The following is a 23,383-nucleotide window of genomic DNA, read 5'->3' on the forward strand; positions in this document are numbered from 1 at the left end:
CTCCCCTGAAAAATGAAATGAAGGTTAATGAACAATTCAAAGTTAAGAATCAATCATTTAGCAACTGGAAACTTCATGGAGACATCTGCCTTAACGCATAAACGAAATTCGGCCTTTGAAGCAGCTCTCTATTTTGGATAATTCCTGACAATAACCGTGCACTAGACAGTTATGAAATATGTAACCTTTATATGACCATAAAGTCCAAAAATTCTAGTTTTACTGATCACTTGTTGAACAAAATATTGTTTCTTTAATAGTTATCAAAGGTACCAGAATTATAACTTAGTAGGCCAGACGCGCGTTTCGTCTGCACAAGACTCATCAGTGACGCTCATATCAAAATATGTATAAAGCCAAACAAGTACAAAGTTGAAGAGCATTGAGAATCTGAAATTCCCAAAAGTTGTGCCAAATACGACCAAGTTAGGAATATGACAGTTGTTCTCGATTAACTCCGTTGGTTGACATAGTCAAGTATTTGCCTTTGACAGGTTTCATCTGTTTTATTTGTTTTTTTGGAGTTCGGTAAATACAGTGTTTATTATCATTATATTTGTATAAATAATCCGGGATAGATAGCATTACCAGTGGGATTTATGTCTGTCCTGCTGCTGAAAAACATACTATGTAGTAAAAGAACCTTTCTCAACCTCTGATAAATCGGTTTCAACTATCAATATAGATGCTTATTAAATTTGAAAAATTAAAATTTATAATTATTAATTATAAATTGTTAACATCTTCAGTTAATTTTTTACAGTTATATAAATAACCCTAGATATATAGCAATACCAGTGGAATTTATGTCTGTCATGCGATGATACTACCAGAGAAATGCTATAAAGTAAAAGAACCTTTCTACACTTCTTATAAATCGGTTTGGAACTTTCAACTATCAATATATATTTAATATAAATAAAAGATCAAAGTGTTATTTATATATTGTTAACAAATTCAATTCAATTGTGACAACAACAGCAAAAAGTAACATCAGCTGTCTGTTATGTTTTTGTTCTTTTATTGGCACACAAAATATTATAGAAATGATATGTGTACCAGTTCTATATTATTACTATGTATTCCATAGTCTTCAGACGGCCGACAAAATGACATAACTTATTAACCAGATTCTGTTAACGTGTGCTACAAAAGGTTTCAGCTTCTAGGTCTGCTGATAGACTTCGTGAATATCATTTTGACATACTGGCAAGCTGAAAAGATCAGTACAAAAATTCTTAAAAGTGCAATTAAGGTTAACAATGTCATTTTTTCTCGACAACAAAACCTTAACATTCACACAATTAGTATTTGATCACAGGCCTTAAGGTTTATAACATTGTTAGATAGTCAGTGCACGAAATCAACTTTCAGCGAGGCAACAATGACAAGTGTAAAACCATTCAAACAGGAAAAACAACTGTATGTTATCAATCTAAATACGAGAAACACTTATGAACCGGATCAACAATCGTCTACAACTGAACAGCAGGTTCCTGATTTAGGACAGGGGCAAACAAATGCAGTGTGTATACACTTTTTAACAGTCGCCACCTTCGCCCTAACCAAAAATAGTAATGTAACGTCACTGTATAGAAAACATATCAGCCTAGTCTCATTGATGAGTGTTTGCACCATTGGATCACCGAGGTATAACAGTTTTCAGTACTTACTTTTTATTTTACATGAAATATCCTTGACTTATTAACTTATTAACTGTTTACGAGATTTTTAAACTATCGGAACAATTAGGTTTTCATATCCCAGATCATAAATTGCCTTAGCATCAATTGGCAAAACATTTCGGAACCCTCGGTATTAATGCTCGTAAACTGCGTATTATATTTGGCTTGTTAAAACTAACACTGGTATGGTGTACCTATTTGAGATCATTTGAAAAGCTTTATAACTTTGATGAATTTTTATAATCATGATGAATATGAAATGAATGAATGAATAAGTAATTTATTAAAGTGCAACCTGAATTGCCATTATATAATACATATGATATGAACATTGTTATCTGTTCCAATAGAGAAATCATCTTACATTATCGTTCCATGTGTATGAATCCAATAGTATCAACTTCCTGATAAAGAAAGGAAGATCGACAACTCATTTGGACAACCAACATATCAGAAGCCTGTAATTCAGTGGTTGTCGTTTGTTTATGTGTTACATAATTGTTTTTCGTTCATTTTTTGTACATAAATAAGGCCGTTAGTTTTCTCGCTTGAATTGTTTTACATTGTCTTATCGGGGCCTTTTATAGCTGACTATATGCGGTATGGGCTTTGCTCATTGTTGATGGCCGTACGGTGACCTATAATTGTTAATGTTTGTGTCATTTTGGTCTTTTGTGGATAGTTGTCTCATTGGAAATCATACCACATCTTCTTTGTTCTATATAACTACAAGGATAGAGACTTGGTTTGAGGAATTTATACCAGATATTAGGAATGGGACCATCCTGTACTCTGATGGATACTCTAGTAATATTATATTCCTTGGTTTAAAAAATGCTTTGTTAATATTATTATCAAAGTATTAACATCTTCTACAGGCAATCAAAACTATACATCAGAGCTACTGCGAAACTGCATATTCTATAGGCGGTGCGTATCATGGGTGATTTTCAAAATTACATGGATCGTTTACACTGATTTTTCTACATTCTTAAACAACAAGTAGTACTAAACCATTTTTTAATTCTCTATCCATTACAGACACATATGGCCAGAAATAGTTCAACTATGATAAAAAGCTATCTGGTTGGCGAATGTAGACATTTTCGTATCGATAAGCAGAAAAAAACCCACTAAAATGATTGAAACAAAACTTTATAGCTCTAATGCGTGCGAGCTCGCTATCAAAATGCATTACGAACAAAAAGATGTTCAAAATTACGGTGAAAATGGTCAATAGAATAAATATTTGGATTGACGCTTTATGTATTTGTCAAAATCAAATCATAAAAAACTGAAATATCCTAAAGAGGGGCGAAAGATACCAGAGGAACAGTCAAACTCATAGATAGAAAATAAACTGACAACACCATGGCTAAAAAAGAAAAAAGCAAACAGACAAATTATAGTACAAAAGACTTAATAGAAAACTTAAGTCTAAGGAACACGCACGAACCCCACTGCAAACTGGGTAAGACTTGGAAAAGGACAATCATTGATTTCTATATAACATCTAAGAGGAATATATGTTCAAGACAACAGTAAGTTTATCAAATCTGTCAATTGATTAGCATTTTAGTCGGATCTTTTTGGAAGTTACCCATAACTGTGATAAAAAAGGACGAAATCTTCTATTATATGTTAACTCTTTCCAAATGTAAAACAACAAAAAATACCGAGCTCCAAGGAAAAGCAAATTCGCTGGGTAATTTTAGTTTGGAAATCAATGAAATAAGCTTAGTTATTACAATTGATCTCAAGTCAATACTAAATTGAAATAGAAAAAAACCCATTAAAACAAACTTCCCTTCTTATGCGGAGGTATAAGAACGAAAACAAGAGTAAATAACTAATGCCAAAGTATTTTGTCATTATTCCTATCAATGTAACGTAACGGTACCCAAATTGCAACGAGTACCCAAATTGCACCTATTTAGCAAAAAAGCAGTGGAAATCTTACAAGATTTCCAAGGGACTAAACAAGTTTTATGATCCGATAGTATGCACGTCTTTCAACATAGGTAAATAGATTTAGATATACACAAAATGTTTATGGTATTTATTAACATATGAAGTGTTTACTGAAAAAGCAAAATGTACTGAAACGTCGCCATGCGACGTCATCAAAACGTCATCTTTTTAAAATTAGCAAATACAAAATGTTTAAAGTATCCATTTCTTAAAAAAAAGAAGAGTCAGCATGGACAAATATCCAATTGTTCAAAATATTTGAAAAAGATAAACAAAAGCTCTGTTATTCGACTTTTGACGATGCAAATTTATGACATTTATGCAAGGATGTAATTTGGGTACTCCTCATTACAGAATCATGGAAGGTTTGGAGGTTAGTTCAGACCAATTTTTCTATGATTTCATATGAATCGAAAATCAAATTGATGTACCTATTTAATAAAGAAGGATACGGCTACAAAATAAACACAAAATGGAAATGTTAGTCTTGATCATAAAAAACGTAGTTGAAAAAACTGTCAAAATAGGTGCAATTTGGGTACCGTCACGTTAAGCATGTACGATTGTAGTCTTGGATCGCAGACTGAAAATAATTGATAAATATCATATACTACAACTGTAAAACCAATTAGAAAAATATAATTTCAAGGAGAAAACAGTAAAAACATCGATTTCAATCATTCTATAAAGATACAAGTTTCCGCCTTTGTCTACAAACAGCATCATGGCATACATATAGACAAGCCTAGAACTGAACAATGTAATCAACTAAATTCATAAGTATGTCATTGTCACAGAAATGCTTGATGGTAGTTCCGAAGGGAATAAATTCTATAACTTTATAAGCTAAAGCTGTAAATAATCAAATTTCATTTGACAATGGAAACGACTAATATGAAATCACAGAAATTAAAACTAGTGTTCTCGATTGAATAGGTATTTGTCGAAAATTAGGTATATATATAAAAAAAAACAATATATGTCACAAAATTAACGCTATATTTGGATTAATGTTACGTAGTTTGGGGATATGTTACTATTATGTTTTATTCTAACCACTGCTAATAATCTGTAAATTTTATAAACATATGCATTTTTTACATTGGAACATCAACACCACGACAAAATAAATTCTAAACGACATTTAAATAGCAGTTCACAACCCTCAACAATAGACATGTTTTACACAGTGTGCGAGGCATTTAATCATGATTGTAGTGAGTGAAAACTAATTTTGTGAGATCTCAACTCACCTCATAATCTAGATCAGTGTATTAATATTAATAAAATATGTGAAACAAATCAGAACATGAATGAAACTCCACGGCATGACACACGTACAGTTGGTAAGTCTTGTGTGGACGAAACGCGCGTCTAGGGTATTAAATTTTAAACCTGGTACCTGTTGTTAGCTATTATTCGTGTGTTTCTCTGTCCTAAATGTTTTCCCATTTTATTTTTATTGTAGTCATGTCATGTAATATGTTGTCATTTTAATGTCATAATTGAAAATTCAAATTAAAGTGGGAGGTTTGGCATGCCACAAAACCACGTTCAACCCACCTTTTTATTCTTAAATTGTCCTGTACCAAGTCAGAAAAAAGGCCATTGTTTTATGATAATTTGATTCTGTGTGTGTTACATTTTGATGTTGTGTTTCTGTTGTGTGGTAGTTTTCCACTTATATTTGACGCGATTCCCTCAGTTTTAGTTTGTAACCCGAATTTGGTTTTTTTCAATCGATTTATGAATTTCGAACGACGGTATACTACTGTTGCCTTTCTTTATTAAGCAAAACGTGAAAAATAAAGATCAATTTCAAATTCGTTAGCTCTATCACTGTGTGAGCATTACCACTTTTTTTATTAAAAAAAATGCAAAAGCTTTCACAATTACTGACCATCTGTTATTGTTATTGTTTTGTACATAGGTAAGGCCGGTTTTTTTCTCTCGTTTCAATTGTTTTATATTTGTCATTAAGGGACCTTTTATGCAGGGTGACTTTTTCTCAGTGTTTAAGTATCTACTGTGAACTTATATATTCAATGTATCATGGTATCTGGTAGAAAGTTGACTGATGAGAAATCATATCATATCTTCTTAATTTTCATGTTAATACTGGTGTGCTTTATACCCTCGGGGACGAACCATACAGCTTGAAATTCGGTATTACAAAGGAGAGTTTTTTTGACTTAATATCCATCAGTGGCGCTCGAATAAAACCAGTTGGAAGGTCAAATGAATATCGAAGTTGATAAGCATTCAAAACTGAAAATTCAAAAAGTTGTGTCAAATACGGATTATACAATCTATTCATGGAGGTAGGGGTACCTTAGCGGTTTGAATATTTTCATTATAATTACTGATACCCTCTAATACCAAACCCCTAGCAGCAGTTGAAACGGTTAAAAGTAAAATAACAAAATTACCGAACTCCGAGGAACGTTCTAAACAAAAAGTCATAAATCAAATGAAAAAAATAAAAGTTCAAACACAACAAACGAACGGATAACAACTGTCATATTCCTGACTTTATACAAGTCGTTGTCAAAACTAATCAAACGACTTTAGAAGCTGAGAGTTTCAGGTGTGCACGGTGGTATATACAATTTTATGTATGAACTATAACGAACAGCAAAATGTGTTTAACATCACTTCCGTGGGCAACAGAAAAGAGACAGATAAAAAATATGTTTTTTTAAACAACCAATTATATTTAACTGCATTATAATATAGTAGTTCCACTTTCTTCGGGCAAATTTATGGAGACATATGATTGACATAATGCTTTAGACCAGAAAATGTGGGTCAATATAAAATTATCATGATGGTTTTGTCTCTGAGAAATTGAGACAAAACAATGTGAAAGTTACAAAATTCTTGCTGAAGTCGATTCATTGCTCAAAAAACAATCCAACAGACCGTTACAAGGAATCAAGACTATAAAATATAAAATTTTATTACATTATAGTGTTTTATGTCATTTCTTTGCATACTAAAATAACATTAACAACTTCAACAGGTTGCATGAGAAAACTTCAGTTATGAGTCATCTAATGAAGTGTAACTCCAAATGTTGCACACTCATATTGGTCAATGTACTTTGCAGTACATACTTTTTGATTATTTTTCTTTTTTTTTTAATGTTAAACAAAGAGAGGCGGAATGATTGTCATTGAGCCCTCTATTAACTGAGGTCTAAATGGCGTTTATGATCACCGGTTAACGCTACCAATGGTCTGCATCAGAGGCGCAATAAACGACTCTTCAAACACTATTATGTTTTGAACGGCCTTCAACAATATTCATACCATACTTTAATGTGGTTCGTGTTGTTTATTCTTTAGTTTTCTATGTTGTGTCATGTGTACTATTGTTTTTCTGTTTGTCTTTTTCATTTTAGCCATGGCGTTGTCAGTTTGTTTTAGATTTTATGAGTTTGACTGTCCCTTTGGTATCTTTCGTCCCTCTTTTAATGGTGTTGAGCCATTTTAACATCTTAGTTCATGATATATGACGGGCTGTAGAACCCTAGACATTTATATGTATTTTGATTATCAAAAACAAAATCAATGTTAGTACCGATAAAACAATATTTAAAGATCTTACTGCAATGTCAAATTAAAAGGAATAAAATTATTCAAACGACCATTTATTAATCTGAATCGCGCTTGATAAATAAAATTACCATACTAATGAGAATATGATATTCTGTTTGTAATTAAACTGTGCAGGTACAATCAAACTTCTTCTAAATCAAATCTTGGACATGATTTAATAAATTTGTGAAGTCATTTTTGAAAACGAATCATTGACGTGATAATTTAAAGGTTCTAAATAGATTTTAAGTTGATTTAAATTTTATAACTAAACTACAGACACAGACATGTTTGACAAAATATACAACCAGATGCTCCGAAGGGCGCAGCTTTGTGCGACCACAGTGGTCGAACCCTGAACAGTTGGAGCAAGTAATGTCACATCATTCAAGCTTGATACAGCTCTGAATTTGGAATGTGATTAAGTAGTTGACACATCATAGGTTTCTGGCACAGAATAAATGTTGTCTAATGAAATTAAAAAAATATTTATTATTTTGCTATTGAGCACTACACTATGCTGTTGATAATTAATTCCCTTAAAAAAAAAATTGCAGAAAAAAATCATTTTAATTTCTGAAATCTGAAATGAGAAAAATTCTACACCCCTACCCACTCCTACTTTTTTTCCACCTCCCTCATTTCCTTATTAAAAAAATAATTCCAATTCAAATTTCTAATGGAGTTGGCAATAATAACTACTCATTTTTAAATACATCATAAAATATTAAAATATAAAATTTGTTAGGGTTCCGCAGAACCCAGTGTCTCGCCTATTTTTGCTGTAAATCGCAGGCTCAACAACAATGAGGAAAAAAATCAATAAAAATATTCCTCTTGTTTCTATTTTATGAATGTAAGAAAATCTAAGTTCATTTAAAAGTAAATTACAGAAAAAAGGGAGTAATCTTTTTACAAACCCAGGATAGTTTAAGAAAGTTATTAAAAAAAAAAAAAAAAAAAAAATCTTTAACCACAGAGTGAATGTAACGGTTCCCCGCAGAAAAACTAAGTCCATTTAAAAGTAAAATATGGAAAAAATGGATTTATTTATTTACAAAATTTACTTCTGTTTACTATCTTATGATCATAAGCAAGCTTCTGTCCAAGTTTGGTACAAACCCAGAATAGTTTAAGAAAGTTATTAAAATTCTAAAAACGTTTACCACAGAGTGAATGTAATGTTTCCCCGCAGAAAAAACTAAGTCCATTTATAAGTAAAATACGGAAAAATGGAATTTTATTTTTACAAAATTTACTTGTGGATATTATCTTATGATCATAAACAATCTTCTGTCCAAGTTTGGTACAAACCCAGGATAGTTTGAGAAAGTTATTAAAATTCTAAAAACTTTAACCACAGAGTGAATGTTTTGTTTCCCCACAGAAAAAACTAAGTCCATTTATAGTAGAATACGGAAAAAATGGAATTTTATTTTTACAAAATTTACTTCTGGATACTATCTTACGATCATAAACAAGCTTCTATCAAAGTGTGGTAGAAATCCAGTATAGTTTAAGAAAGTTATTAAAATTTTGAAAACTTGAACCACAGAGTGAATATTTGTTGACGCCGCCGACGACGACGGAATGTAGGATCGCTTAGTAATGCTTTTTCGACTAAAGTCGAAGGCTCGACAAAAATGACATACAGTCATGGTTAAAATTAATATTAATAAACAGTAACTTCTAAAAATAAATTTACAGCCACACATCTCAAGACAATCTTCATTTCTTTATACATATTAATTTGCAAGCAGTGTAAGGGAGGTAATCAAGTAATCAAACATGAATATATAACAGTGTTCTTTAAATTTAAATTGCCCTTTAACCAGAAAAATACCCCTTGTTTCCCCCTTTTTTGTACCTAAATGCTTGATGATTTGAACCATACCCCTCCTAACCATCCCTTTGTATTACGGCAACTTGTGGTATAATTTCAGAGAGATTTATACACTTTTATAAAAGTGTATAAATCTCTCCGAAATTATAACACAAGTTATTGACTGAAAACTAAAAAAACAAATGCTTATTTTGGCCCCAAATATCTACACATTTGTGACAATAACCCTCAAATTCAATCCAAACCTTCTACCTGTGGTATTAAACATTGTGGTACAATTTCAGAGCAATTGAAATGCTTATACACAAGTTAATTTCCTGAAAGTAGAAAAATGCTTGTTTTGGGCCCCTTATTCCAACACGGTAGGGAGCATCATCCCCAAAATCAATCCCAACCTTACTCATGAGGTATTGAACCTTTTTATAAAATTTCATAGAGATCCTTTTACTTAACCTTAAGTAATTTTCCGGAAACCAAATGTGTCTTCGGACGAAGACGCAGACGACTACATCATACCATTATACGAACGCAAAAAAAAGGTAAAATAAAGAAAAGGGAACGAAAAATCGTATTTTTGTCTTATGTTTCGTTTTGAGTTTCTGTGAAGAGGACACTTATAGCTTTTAGTATTACATTTTTAAAGTAGGATTTCTTTAGAACATTTTGGCAGATTTATGTATATATCAGAGATTTGATTATCTAAGGATAACTATGATCAATATAACAGTAGATCTTATTTTTGTTAATTGGAACGAATTTAGACGATCTTTTTTGGTTTGGGCCATTAACTGTGTTACAAAAACATTATAGGAACAAGTCTGTTATTATATGCGAAGCAAATGATTTCTTTGAAGCTTTCAAAAGTAAGTAATTAACAAAAATACTTAACTCCACGGACTATTCAAAACGGAATGCCCTTTATCAAATGACAAAATCGAAAACTCAAACACAAGAGGGATTTAAGGAGTTTAATATTGTTAAGATTTCATTTTATGTCTGTTTCTGAGTTTTGGTGCATGTTGAAATAATTTGTCAATCATTGTGTGTATATAGCATAAAATGTACTTGTTTTTGGAATTTAATACTAGTATCTAAAGGGGCATAATTTGTGCCTCTATGAATAAATACACGCCAAAAAGAACATATCCAAACAAAACAGGTTCAGACAAGAGTAGCTATATTTGTAGATGGTCACTTCTCTTCTTACAGCAGCGTTTCCGAAATGGATCACAGACCTCAAATGACCGACAACCCAACAAACGCGAGGCACCATGAAAGCTACAATAATGTACAGCATAATGTACTATTTGTCGGTCTAAGTCTCACTTAAAAATTATTTTGCTAAAAATTTTAGGACGCCAGATATGTATAAATGTCGCTATGGACAACCTTGGGTTTTCCGTAATTTAATTACCTTATTTATTTGTTTATTTGATATGTTTACTGAACTTGTGACATGTTTTCGAAAATTGGCTGCTTATATACACAAAGTGTATTGGATTCATACTGTTAAAGCTGACATAAGAGGTAACAGTACTTCAATAGACTAGTAAGACTTCCTTTAAAGTAATGATATCCGGATTACTGTATAATGTTTGACACTCGAAGTCCTAGAAAAGGACACATGTCCTACTCAAAATTATTATGCTTCCTTCTTTTTACCGACATCCTTAATCAAGAGATAGATTGAAAAGAAAGTTCCAACCTGTATCTATATATGAATAACTCACGAAACATGAAAGGTATGATAAAAGGGGAATTTTTTTTCCGTATTTGGAGATAAAATCATCTTGTTGTTGTTGTTTGGAAAAAAAATTACAAAAATATGATTGCATAAGGGCGTCAACAAAAAGGATATGTACGCACCATGTTTCCCATCAGATCAACATTAATTGAGGACAGTTTATGCAGAGTAATCAAATCCTCAATATGTATTATTTACATTTCGCCTTTAACGTTCGGAGAAGAAGATTCACAAAAGTTGTTCATATCAGAACTAGATTGCTCCTGGTGGCCAGCTTTTTTGTTGGAATGATTGAGACAGAATGAAGATCGTTTGTAGAGAATCTTCCATGTATAATTCCTTCCGAACTCAGTCAAACGATTGTTTAAGGGAGTAGAAAATATGCTGCCGAAATCAAAAATGAAGTAAAGTGATAACAGTAGTAATGTCAAAGACCAAATGACCTTCATGCCATGTGAGGGTAAATGTTCACCTTTAAAAAGATGTAAAATCAATGACGTACATGTGTTCAACAACTGAAGGCTACAATAAGACTTCCAGATATTGTTACTTCCTCAATAGCATATATCGATGGCTAAATAGGTGCTCCAAAATAATAATTGACATAATGACGTTGCCTCTGTTTGTGTTTCTTCGAATTTACAATCACATCACAGTTTCGCAACCCAATACAAGATTTGGAACTGGCCTTCAAACAGAGCTGTATTTCTGTCACGTATTGTTCACAATTTAACAATATTTTTTTCACATTGTCATATTAAAGGCTAGCCATAAAACCAGGTTCAACTCACCATTTTTCATAAAATGTCCTGTACAAAGCCAGGAATATGACAGTTGTTATCAAATAGTTCGTTTATATGTAAGTTGGCATTTGTTTTGATGTACTTCAGTGTTTCTGTTCTTCTTTTTGTTTTCGTCTAATAGTTGATGTGTTTCCCTCAGTTTTAGTTAGTAACCCGAAATTGTTTAATCTCAATCAATTTATGACTTTGAACACGGGTATACTACTGTTGCCTTTATTTTCACAGGGTGAACAAAGGAAAATTAATAAAACGTCGCCAAGTGAGGTTTGGATGTTAAGGAGTATAGATAATATGTGTATACGATTTTTCAGCAATTCTAAATATTTAGACTGAAAAAAAACATGGCATGAGTAGGAGCCACGACTGCTGGGTTGACCCTTAGCAGCCAATATTTTACACAAACAAGAGTGCACACACTGAAATGTCTCGCCTTCTTTACTAATCCTTGATACTATCTTGATAGACCTAAATATAAAGCTTTATTACAACTGTCACATAAACTCAACATTAACCAAGAAAATGAAACATTGATTAATGAACCATGAAAATGAGGTCAAGGACAGATGAACCATGCCAGGCAGACATGTACAGCTAACAATTCTTCAATACAACAAATATAGTTGACTTATTGCTTATGAATAAAGAAAAACAGACCAAAACACAAACACTTAAAACTTAGCAATGGACCGTGAAAAGAGGTCAAGGTCAAATAAAACCTGCGTAACCGACATGTAGATCATAAAATATTTCCATACACCAAATATAGTTGACCCAATGCATAAAGTATTAGAAAAATAGACCAAAACTAAAAAACTTAACTTTGACCACTGAACCATGAAAATGAGGTCAAGGTCAGATGACACCTGTCAGCTAGACATGTACACCTTACAATCATTCCATTCACCAATTATAGTAGACCTATTGCATATAGTATAAGAAAAACAGACCAAAACACAAAAACTTAATGACAGATGTCAGATGACACCTACCAGTTGGACATGTACACCTTACAGTCCTTCCATACACCGAATATACTAGACCTATAGCTCATAGTATCTGAGATATGGACTTGACCACGAAAACTTAACCTTGTTCACTGATCCATGAAATGAGGTCGAGGTCAAGTGAAAACGGTCTGACAGGCATGAGGACCTTGCAAGGTACGCACATACCAAATATAGTTATCCAATTACTTATAATAAGAGAGAATTTAACATTACAAAAAATATGAACTTTTTTTTTCATGTAGTCACTGAACCATGAAAATGAGGTCAAGGACATTGGACATGAGACTGACGAAAAGTTCGTATCATGAGGCATCTATATACAAAGTATGAAGCATCCAGGTCTTCTACCTTCTATAATATAAAGCTTTTAAGAAGTTAGCTAACACCGCCGCTGCCGCCGGATCACTATCCCTATGTCGAGCTTTCTGCAACAAAAGTTGCAGGCTCGACAAAAAGGAACATTGCACATTTATCAATTTTTCGATAGCATTGAAGTGGTGTCAGATTATGATGTTTCAAAAATATATTGGATGCTGAAAAAACTTTAATACTCTCACAAGGTTGGCTTACAAAAAAAGTTTAATGAATTCAATGTCCAAATAGCAAAAATGAATTACGATTATTTTTTTATTTCATAATGAACAGTTTGATCGAGTGTTTTATAACCCAGGTTTGTTTTCTCTAAATCGATTTATGACTTTTGAACAGCAGTGTATTACTGTTGCCTTCATTTACCCCAAAGCAGAAATAAATTTTGAATGATATGGATATGTGGTCCTGAGATAGGACAGAGGTTGAAAGGTAATGTTGTCAATTTGAATGACAGTTTAGGAGGTGGGGCATTGAAATTAAAGGTTTACCTTGTTTCTCATTGTTTGTTGATAAGCACAGTTGACAATCATACTAGTATTGTATCAATACTCAATAACCTAATCGAAATGTTTAAAAAAAAAGCCTGCACATCAACACACCTTTATGACATACATTCTTGAATGAACTGCTCTAAAAATATACCCATTTTGTCAGTTTATATGTGTATTATGTGCACATACATGAGAACTGTAGGGAGCTATATTTCAGTGTGAATACATTAAGTAAAAGTAGCTAACCTGTCATGTTGTTAGGGGGACCAGTGCATAAGTAAAGATTTATAACAAGTTCTAATCTTTCCAAAAATACATCAATTTGAAAAATTAATTCATTTATTGATGAAGAGTTTGATCATGATTGTATATTAAAATGAACAGAATTAGTATATAATTAACAGTAACATAACAATACAAATATATCATTTGATCAAAATAACAAAATTAAAACCTGATAATTTACCATAAGAGTGAAAAATAAAAATAAACAGCATATTGATGATGCTAAAATATAATACATAAAATTCATAGAATAATAAGAAGAGGTTGAATGTATTGGGATTTCAAATTCAGACTTCCTTTAGCATGATTCACCTTCAGCTCAATATTTTAAATTGTTTTTTTTTTAGTTTTCTTTAATAGGTTGGGATATTCAACAATTGAATTCTACTCTACTCCAAAATTTGGTAGCAGTAAGCCAATATTTCTCTGCAACTAACTCTTTTTTCATCTAGTATCGGAGTTTATGGTTTATGGTTATTTTTGGTCATCACCCAAATTCTTATAGAATAACAATGTATTAGTCATTATAAACTGTTATTACAGAGATATGTCTCGCCTTTTTGTTATTTTGATTATGCAAATAATGAAATCAAAATAGCAATACATCTTACACAAGTTATGCAAATATTCAAAGTCAATGAACCATGACTGAGTTACATGGCTAAACAATCTTCATGTAAATGAGATGTGACAATGTTAATACAACTGCATACCAAATACCATGATTGGCTTATTATAAGTCGTTCCCAAACCTAAATACAAACAGTCTTAACTTGTAAACTACGTGAAAGTTTCAAAGTCAATGAAGCATGAAGAGGAGTGGGGCTATATAATCTCCATGGAAATAATACTTCCAAATGTAAATAAGTGTGCATACCAAATATCATTGATTTAACATTAGCAGTTCATCTTAAACCGATCTAATCACAAACAAAGACATGTAAACTAAGATAAGTTTCAAAGTCATTAGACTGAGTGACAAGTCCAAATATTCTCCATGGAAATAAGATGTGCGAATGCTTATACAACTAAATACCAATTAACATTTGCCTACCACTAATGGTTCCTCTTAAACTGACCTAATCGCAACCTGTTGCATGATAACTTTATACAAAAAATTTCAAAGTCAATAGACCATGACTAAGTGGGCGGAGCCAAATTATCTCCATGGAAATGAGATGTACCAGTGCATATACTACTGCATACCAAATATCATTGACCAACCACTTGTTGTTCCCCATAAACTGACCTAATCACAAACTAATACATGTAAAATAAGCAAAACTTTTGAAGTCAATAGACCATGACTGAAGGGCCAGGGCCAAATAATCTCCATGGAAATAAGATGCGCCAATGCTTATATAACTGCATACCAAATATGATTGATCTACAACTTTTGGTTTGCCATAAACTAGACCAAATTACAAACTAATACATTGTTGACGCTGTCACCGACGCGGGAAACAGCATACCTATGTCTCGTTTTTGACTTCGTCAAGGCGAGACAATAAAATTGAACTTGACCTGTATTTTATGGTCCATAACATTATTTGAACATTTTGGCAAAGTGGTACTTTAATTATCCTCTATATAAGACCTGTATTTTATGGTCCATGACATTATTTGAACATTTTGGCAAAGTGGTACTTTTATTATCCCCTATATAACAAGTATAAATGTCCATACAATTCTAAAAGACACTTTTACATCACCAATTTAAATGAAACTCAAAATCTAGGTCAAAATACTAAGCAAACGTTTTGAATGAGTGAGTGAAAACTAATTTTGTGAGTTCTCAACTCACCTCATAATCTAGATCAGTGTATTAATATTAATAGAATATGTAAAACAAATCAGAACATGGATGAAATTCCACGGCATGACACACGTACAGTTAAGGTAAGTCTTGTGTGGACAAAACGCGCGTCTAGGGTATTAAATTTTAAACCTGGTACCTTTTGTTAGCTATTATTCGTGTGTTTCTCTGTCCTAAATGTTTTACCATTTTATTTTTATTGTAGTCATGTCATGTAATATGTTGTCATTTTAATGTCATAATTGAAAATTCAAATAAAAGTGGGAGGTTTGGCATGCCACAAAACCACGTTCAACCCACCTTTTTATTCTTAAAGTGTCCTGTACCAAGTCAGAAAAAAGGCCATTGTTTTATGATAATTTGATTCTGTGTGTGTTACATTTTGATGTTGTGTTTCTGTTGTGTGTTAGTTTTCCACTTATATCTGACGCGATTCCCTCAGTTTTAGTTTGTAACCCGAATTTGTTTTTTTTTTCAATCGATTTATGAATTTCGAACGACGGTATACTACTGTTGCCTTTCTTTATTAAGCAAAACGTGAAAAATAAAGATCAATTTCAAATTCGTTAGCTCTATCACTGTGTGAGCATTACCACTTTTTTTATTAAAAAAAATGCAAAAGCTTTCACAATTAATGACCATCTGTTATTGTTATTGTTTTGTACATAGATAAGGCCGTCTTTTCTCTCGTTTCAATTGTTTTATATTTGTCATTAAGGGACCTTTTATGCAGGGTGACTTTTTCTCAGTGTTTAAGAATCTACTGTGAACTTATATATTCAATGTATCATGGTATCTGGTAGAAAGTTGTTTGATGAGAAATCATATCATATCTTCTTAATTTTCATGTTAATACTGGTGTGCTTTATACCCTCGGGGACGAACCATACAGCTTGAAATTCGGTATGACAAAGGAGAGTTTTGTCGACACAATATCCGTCAGTGGCGCTCGAATAAAACCAGTTGGAAGGTCAAATGAATATCGAAGTTGATAAGCATTTAAAACTGAAAATTCAAAAAGTTGTGTCATATACGGATTATACAATCTATTCATGGAGGTAGGGGTACCTTAGCGGTTTGAATATTTTCATTATAATTACTGATACCCTCTAATACCAAACCCCTAGCAGCAGTTGTAACGGTCAAAAGTAAAATAACAAAATTACCGAACTCCGAGGAACGTTCTAAACAAAAAGTCCTAAATCAAATGAAAAAATTAAAAGTTCAAACACATCAAACGAACGGATAACAACTGTCATATTCCTGACTTTATACAAGTCGTTGTCAAAACTAATCAAACGACTTTAGAAGCTGAGAGTTTCAGCTGTACACGGTGGTATATACAATTTTATGTATGAACTATAACGAACAGCAAAATGTGTTTAACATCACTTCCGTGGGCAACAGAAAAGAGACAGATAAAAAATATGTTTTTTTAAACAACCAATTATATTTAACTGCATTATAATATAGTAGTTCCACTTTCTTCAGGCAAATTTATGGAGACATATGATTGACATAGTGCTTTAGACCAGAAAATGTGGGTCAATATAAAATTATCATGATGGTGTTGTCTCTGAGAAATTGAGACAAAACAATGTGAAAGTTACAAAATTTTTGCTGAAGTCGATTCACTGCTCAAAAAACAATCCAACAGACCGTTACAAGGAATAAAGACTATAAAATATAAAATTTTATGACATTATAGTGTTTTATGTCATTTCTTTGCATACTAAAATAACCAGCTCAAAACAACTTCAACAGGTTGCATGAGAAAACTTCAGTTATGAGTCATCTAATGAAGTGTAACTCCAAATGTTGCACACTCATATTGGTCAATGTACTTTGCAGTACATACTTTTTAAATATTTTTCATTTTTTTTAATGTTAAACAAAGAGAGGCGGAATGATTGTCATTGAGCCTTCAACAATATTCATACCATACTTTAATGTGGTTCGTGTTGTTTATTCTTTAGTTTTCTATGTTGTTTCATGTGTACTGTTGTTTTTCTGTTTGTCTTTTTCATTTTAGCCATGGCGTTGTCAGTTTGTTTTAGATTTTATGAGTTTGACTGTCCCTTTGGTATCTTTCGTCCCTCTTTTAATGGTGTTGAGCCATTTTAACATCTTAGTTCATGATATATGACGGGCTGTAGAACCCTAGACATTTATATGTATTTTGATTATCAAAAACAAAATCAATGTTAGTACCGATAAAACAATATTTAAAGATCTTACTGCAATGTCAAATTAAAAGGAATAACATTATTCAAACGTCCATTTATTAATCTGAATCGCGCTTGATAAATAAAATTACCATACTAATGAGGATATGATATTCTGTTTGTAATTAAACTGTGCAGGTACAATCAAACTTCTTCTAAATCAAATCTTGGACATGATTTAATAAATTTGTGAAGTCATTTTTGAAAACGAATCATTGACGTGATAATTTAAAGGTTCTAAATAGATTTTAAGTGATTTAAATTTTATAACTAAACTACAGACACAGACATGTTTGACAAAATATACAACCAGATGCTCCGAAGGGCGCAGCTTTGTGCGACCGCAGTGGTCGAACCCTGAACAGTTGGGGCAAGTAATGTCACATCATTCAAGCTTGATACAGCTCTGAATTTGGAATGTGATTAAGTAGTTGACACATCATAGGTTTCTGGCACAGAATAAATGTTGTCTAATGAAATTTAAAAAATATTTATTATTTTTCTATTGAGCACTACACTATGCTGTTGATTATTAATTCCCTTAAAAAAAAAATTGCAGAAAAAAATCATTTTAATTTCTGAAATCTGAAATGAGAAAAATTCTACACCCCTACCCACTCCTACTTTTTTTTCACCTCCCTCATTTCCTTATTAAAAAAATAATTTCAATTCAAATTTCCAATGGAGTTGGCAATAATAACTACTCATTTTTAAATACATCATAAAATATTAAAATATAAAATTTGTAAGGGTTCCGCAGAACCCAGTGTCTCGCCTATTTTTGCTGTAAATCGCAGGCTCAACAACAATGAGGAAAAAAATCAATAAAAATATTCCTCTTGTTACTATTTTATGAATGTAAGAACATCTAAGTTCATTTAAAAGTAAATTACAGAAAAAACGGAGTAATCTTTTTACAAACTTTACTTCTGGATACAATCTTATGATCATAAATAAGCTTCTGTCCAAGTTTGGTACAAACCCAGGATAGTTTAAGAAAGTTATTAAAATTTTAAAATCTTTAACCACAGAGTGAATGTAATGGTTCCCCGCAGAAAAACTAAGTCCATTTAAAAGTAAAATATGGAAAAAATGGATTTATTTATTTACAAAATGTACTTCTGTTTACTATCTTATGATTATAAGCAAGCTTCTGTCCAAGTTTGGTACAAACCCAGAATAGTTTAAGAAAGTTATTAAAATTCTAAAAACTTTAACCACAGAGTGAATGTTTTGTTTCCCCACAGAAAAAACTAAGTCCATTTGTAGTAAAATACGGAAAAAATGGAATTTTATTTTTACAAAATTTACTTCTGGATACTATCTTACGATCATAAACAAGCTTCTATCAAAGTTTGGTAGAAATCCAGTATAGTTTAAGAAAGTAATTAAAATTTCGAAAACTTGAACCACAGAGTGAATATTTGTTGACGCCGCCGACGACGACGGAATGTAGGATCGCTTAGTCTCGCTTTTTCGACTAAAGTCGAAGGCTCGACAAAAATGACATACAGTCATGGTTAAAATTAATATTAATAAACAGTAACTTCTAAAAATAAATTTACAGCCACACATCTCAAGACAATCTTCATTTTTGATAACTATTCATTTCTTTATACATATTAATTTTCAAGCAGTGTAAGGGAGGTAATCAAGTAATCAAACATGAATAACAGTGTTCTTTAAATTTAAATTGCCCTTGTTTCCCCCCTTTTTTGTACCTAAATGCTTGATGATTTGAACCATACCCCTCCTAACCATCCCTTTGTATTACGGCAACGTGTGGTATAATTTCAGAGAGATTTATACACTTTTATAAAAGTGTATAAATCTCTCCGAAATTATAACACAAGTTATTGACTGAAAACTAAAAAAAAAATGCTTATTTTGGCCCCAAATACCTACACATATGGGACAATAACCCTCAAAATCAATCCAAACCTTCTACCTGTGATCCATTTACTTAACCTTAAGTAATTTTCCGGAAACCAAATGTGTCTTCGGACGAAGACGCAGACGACTACATCATACCATTATACGAACGCAAAAAAGGTAAAATAAAGAAAAAGGAACGAAAAATCGTATTTTTGTCTTATGTTTCGTTTTGAGTTTCTGTTAAGAGGACACTTACAGCTTTTAGTATTACATTTTTAAAGTAGATTTCTTTAGAACATTATGGCAGATTTATGTATATATCAGAGATTTGATTATCTAAGGATAACTATGATCAATATAACAGTAGATCTTATTTTTGTTAATTGGAACGAATTTAGACGATCTTTTTTGGTTTGGGCCATTAACTGTGTTACAAAAACATTATAGGAACAAGTCTGTTATTATATGCGAAGCAAATGATTTCTTTGAAGCTTTCAAAGTAAGTAATTAACAAAAATACTTAACTCCACGGAATATTCAAAACGGAATGTCCTTTATCAAATGACAAAATCGAAAACTCAAACACAAGAGGGATTTAAGGAGTTTAATATTGTTAAGATTTCATTTTATGTCTGTTTCTGTGTTTTGGTGCATTTTAAAATAATTTGTCAATCATTGTGTGTATATAGCATAAAATGTACTTGTTTTTGGAATTTAATACTAGTATCTAAAGGGGCATAATTGGTGCCTCTATGAATAAATACACGCCAAAAAAAAACATATACAAACAAGACAGGTTCAGACAAGAGTAGCGATATATTTGTAGATGGTCACTTCTCTTCTTACAACAGCGTTTCCAAAATGGATCACAGACCTCAAATGACCGACACTTCAACAAACGCGAGGCACCATGAAAGCTACAATAATGTACAGCATAATGTACTATTTGTCGGTCTAAGTCTCACTTAAAAATGATTTTGCTAAAGATTTTAAGACGCCAGATATGTATAATAAAATTAACGGTACCAATTTTCTTGCACCAGATGCACATTTCGACAATACATGTCTCTTCAGTGATGCTCGTGGACAAATTATTTGAAATCCAAAGCTTATATAAAAGATGAAGAGCTATAATCCAAAAGGTCCAAAAAGTATAGCCAAATCAGTGAAAGGAATCAGAGCTTTGCATGAGGGAGATAAATTCCTTAATTTAAAATAATTTCTAATATTTTGTACCAGCAAATTTTAACACAAAAAAATCCGTATTTTCATGCCAGTACCGAAGTACTGGCTACTGGGCTGGTGATACCCTCGGGGACTAATAGTATAAATGTCGCTATGGACAACCTTGGGTTTTCCGTAATTTAATGACCTTATTTATTTGTTTATTTGATATGTTTACTGAACTTGTGACGTGTTTTCGAACGTTGGCTGCTTATATATACAAAGTGTATTGGATTTATACTGTTAAAGCTAACATAAGAGGTAACAGTACTTCTACAGACTAGTAAGACTTCCTTTAAGGAAATGATATCCGGATTACGGTATAATGTTTGACACTCGAAGTCCTAGAAAAGGACACATGTCCTACTCAAAATTATTATGCTTCCTTCTTTTTACGACAAGAAATAGATGGAAAAGGAAGTTCCAACCTGTATCTATATATGAATAACTCACGAAACATGAAAGGTATGATAAAAGGGGATTTTTTTTCCGTATTTGGAGATAAAATCATCTTGTTGTTTGGAAAGAAATTTACAAAAATATGATTGCATAAGGGCGTCAACAAAAAGGATATGTACGCATCATGTTTCCCACCAGATCAACATTAATTGAGGACAGTTCAGAGTAATCAAATCATCAATATGTATTATTTACATTTCGCCTTTAACGTTCGGAGAAAAAGATTCACAATAGTTGTTAAACCAGAACTAGATTGCTCCTGGTGGCCAGCTTTTTTGTTGGGATGATTGAGACAGAATGAAGATCGTTTGTAGATAATCTTCCATGTATAATTCCTTCCGAATTCAGTCAAAATTGGCAAAATTGTTTAAGGGAGTAGGAAATATGCTGCCGAAATCAATAAAGGGCTGCGCTTTAGCGCATGATACGCCCGTTGCTCTTTTAACTTGTCTTTAAATGAATTTATATGATCAACTGGAAATAGTGTGAGCCCTGTCAAATACCCCCCCCCCCCCCCAAAAAAAAAAAAAAATAATAAATAAAAATGCACAAAAAAATTGGCACTATTAAGGCTACCTCAAATTTAACTAAGTTTGTTGTCTTAATTTTTCATCCATACATTCTATCTTGTTCACAACACACTTTCTGAGTACCAAGTACCTTTTATATTTATAAAATGGAAAGGGCGCTTATTTGAGTTATTGTCTGAAGTGTGGACGACGGCCGGACAACGGTATACCATAATACGTCCCGTCTGAAAGACGACGGGCGTATAAAAATGGCAAAAAAGACTACAATGACAATGAGGACCAGCAAGATGATAACAGGGAAAGTGAAGATGGTGAAAGTGACTCTACTGAAAGTTATAATCTAAATGAGGAAGTAGGTGATGAAAGTAAGGATTTCATTGATGATGAAGATAAAGATTACATTGATGATGGAGATGAGGATTTCATTGATGATGAGGATGAAGATTTCATTGGTGATGAGGAGGCCTCTTCTGAGAATGAAAATGAGGATTTTTCTGATGATGAGGACAGTGATTACAGTGAAGAAGACACTGATGATTAAACCTAGTTCAGCTTTTCAATATTTAGAATTTAGCATAAAAAACAAATATCATTAACATTGGCATATAACATAGAAGTCTTCAATGCAATATGAGGAAAGTGATATATGATTATGGGTTTTAGTAATTTTATGGCTGATTTCCAAATTTTATAGTAGTTTGAAAGAAGGTAATTTTCTTGGGGTATATTGATTGAACCTTTTTACTGTTTAGAATATTCACAAGATGATCATATTGATAAATGTTTAGGAGACTTGATTTCCTTATTTTTTTCATAAAATGACACCTTTTAACATTTAAGGAATATTTAGTTACATGTTAGGATTTTTATGTTGTCTCTTGTTTACTTATTATGTGCTAATGTAGACTAGTTATGTTTTATAACATTTTTGATTGCGCTCAACCCTTCCACCGAAACCTAACTCTATAAAAAAGCTTCGATGCTAAGGTATCATTTGTGATTTCAATTGCAACCAATTTTAACAAGAGTAAAACATCCTATATGTATTTGATTTTTATCCATAGCTTAGATAGTAAAAATGTTATCATTAAATGATATATGCCTCAGGGAACAGTTAGTATCTCAGGGACTGCTAATGTGCTTTCATCCTTGCAACCATTCAATAATAGTACAAACGTATGACATTCATGGAACCTATTTTTTACAAGAAATTTAATGTTTTAAATTGAACTAAAGATTTTACAAATTTTATGTTTTCATCAGATTTTATTAAGTATTATTTGTTACATCAATAGATATAAACAATTCACCAACGTTTCATGGACATTGGTGAAAGCTTCTTGAGTTATTGTCCGAAGTGTTAAAAATCCCCCTTTTTTATGAATAAAGCCCCATAAATCCAAAACTTAAAATCTGAAATTTATAAAAATTGAAAGGGAGCTTACATCAATAGA

The 23,383-nt window shown here is 32.1% G+C and overlaps 1 protein-coding gene across 1 annotated transcript; it reads left to right on the forward strand.

The window, feature by feature from the left end:
• The first annotated feature begins 15,660 nt into the window (after positions 1–15,660).
• Positions 15,661–22,470, forward strand: LOC134710974 (acidic leucine-rich nuclear phosphoprotein 32 family member B-like). Its single transcript, XM_063571397.1, has 2 exons — positions 15,661–15,699; positions 22,213–22,470. Exons 1-2 carry the CDS (start codon positions 15,661–15,663, stop codon positions 22,468–22,470), a joined length of 297 nt encoding a protein of 98 aa, XP_063427467.1.
• Positions 22,471–23,383: the final 913 nt, after the last annotated feature.

This window comes from Mytilus trossulus, chromosome 3 (genome assembly GCF_036588685.1).
Source record: "Mytilus trossulus isolate FHL-02 chromosome 3, PNRI_Mtr1.1.1.hap1, whole genome shotgun sequence".
NCBI classification, from domain to species: domain Eukaryota; kingdom Metazoa; phylum Mollusca; class Bivalvia; order Mytilida; family Mytilidae; genus Mytilus; species Mytilus trossulus.

Coding starts and splice junctions, on each gene's coding strand:
- LOC134710974 (XM_063571397.1), top strand. CDS start 15,661: ATGGATGAAATTCCACGGCATGACACACGTACAGTTAAG. Junction 15,700..22,212: donor ATGACACACGTACAGTTAAG/GTAAGTCTTGTG, acceptor AATGAGGACCAG/CAAGATGATAACAGGGAAAG.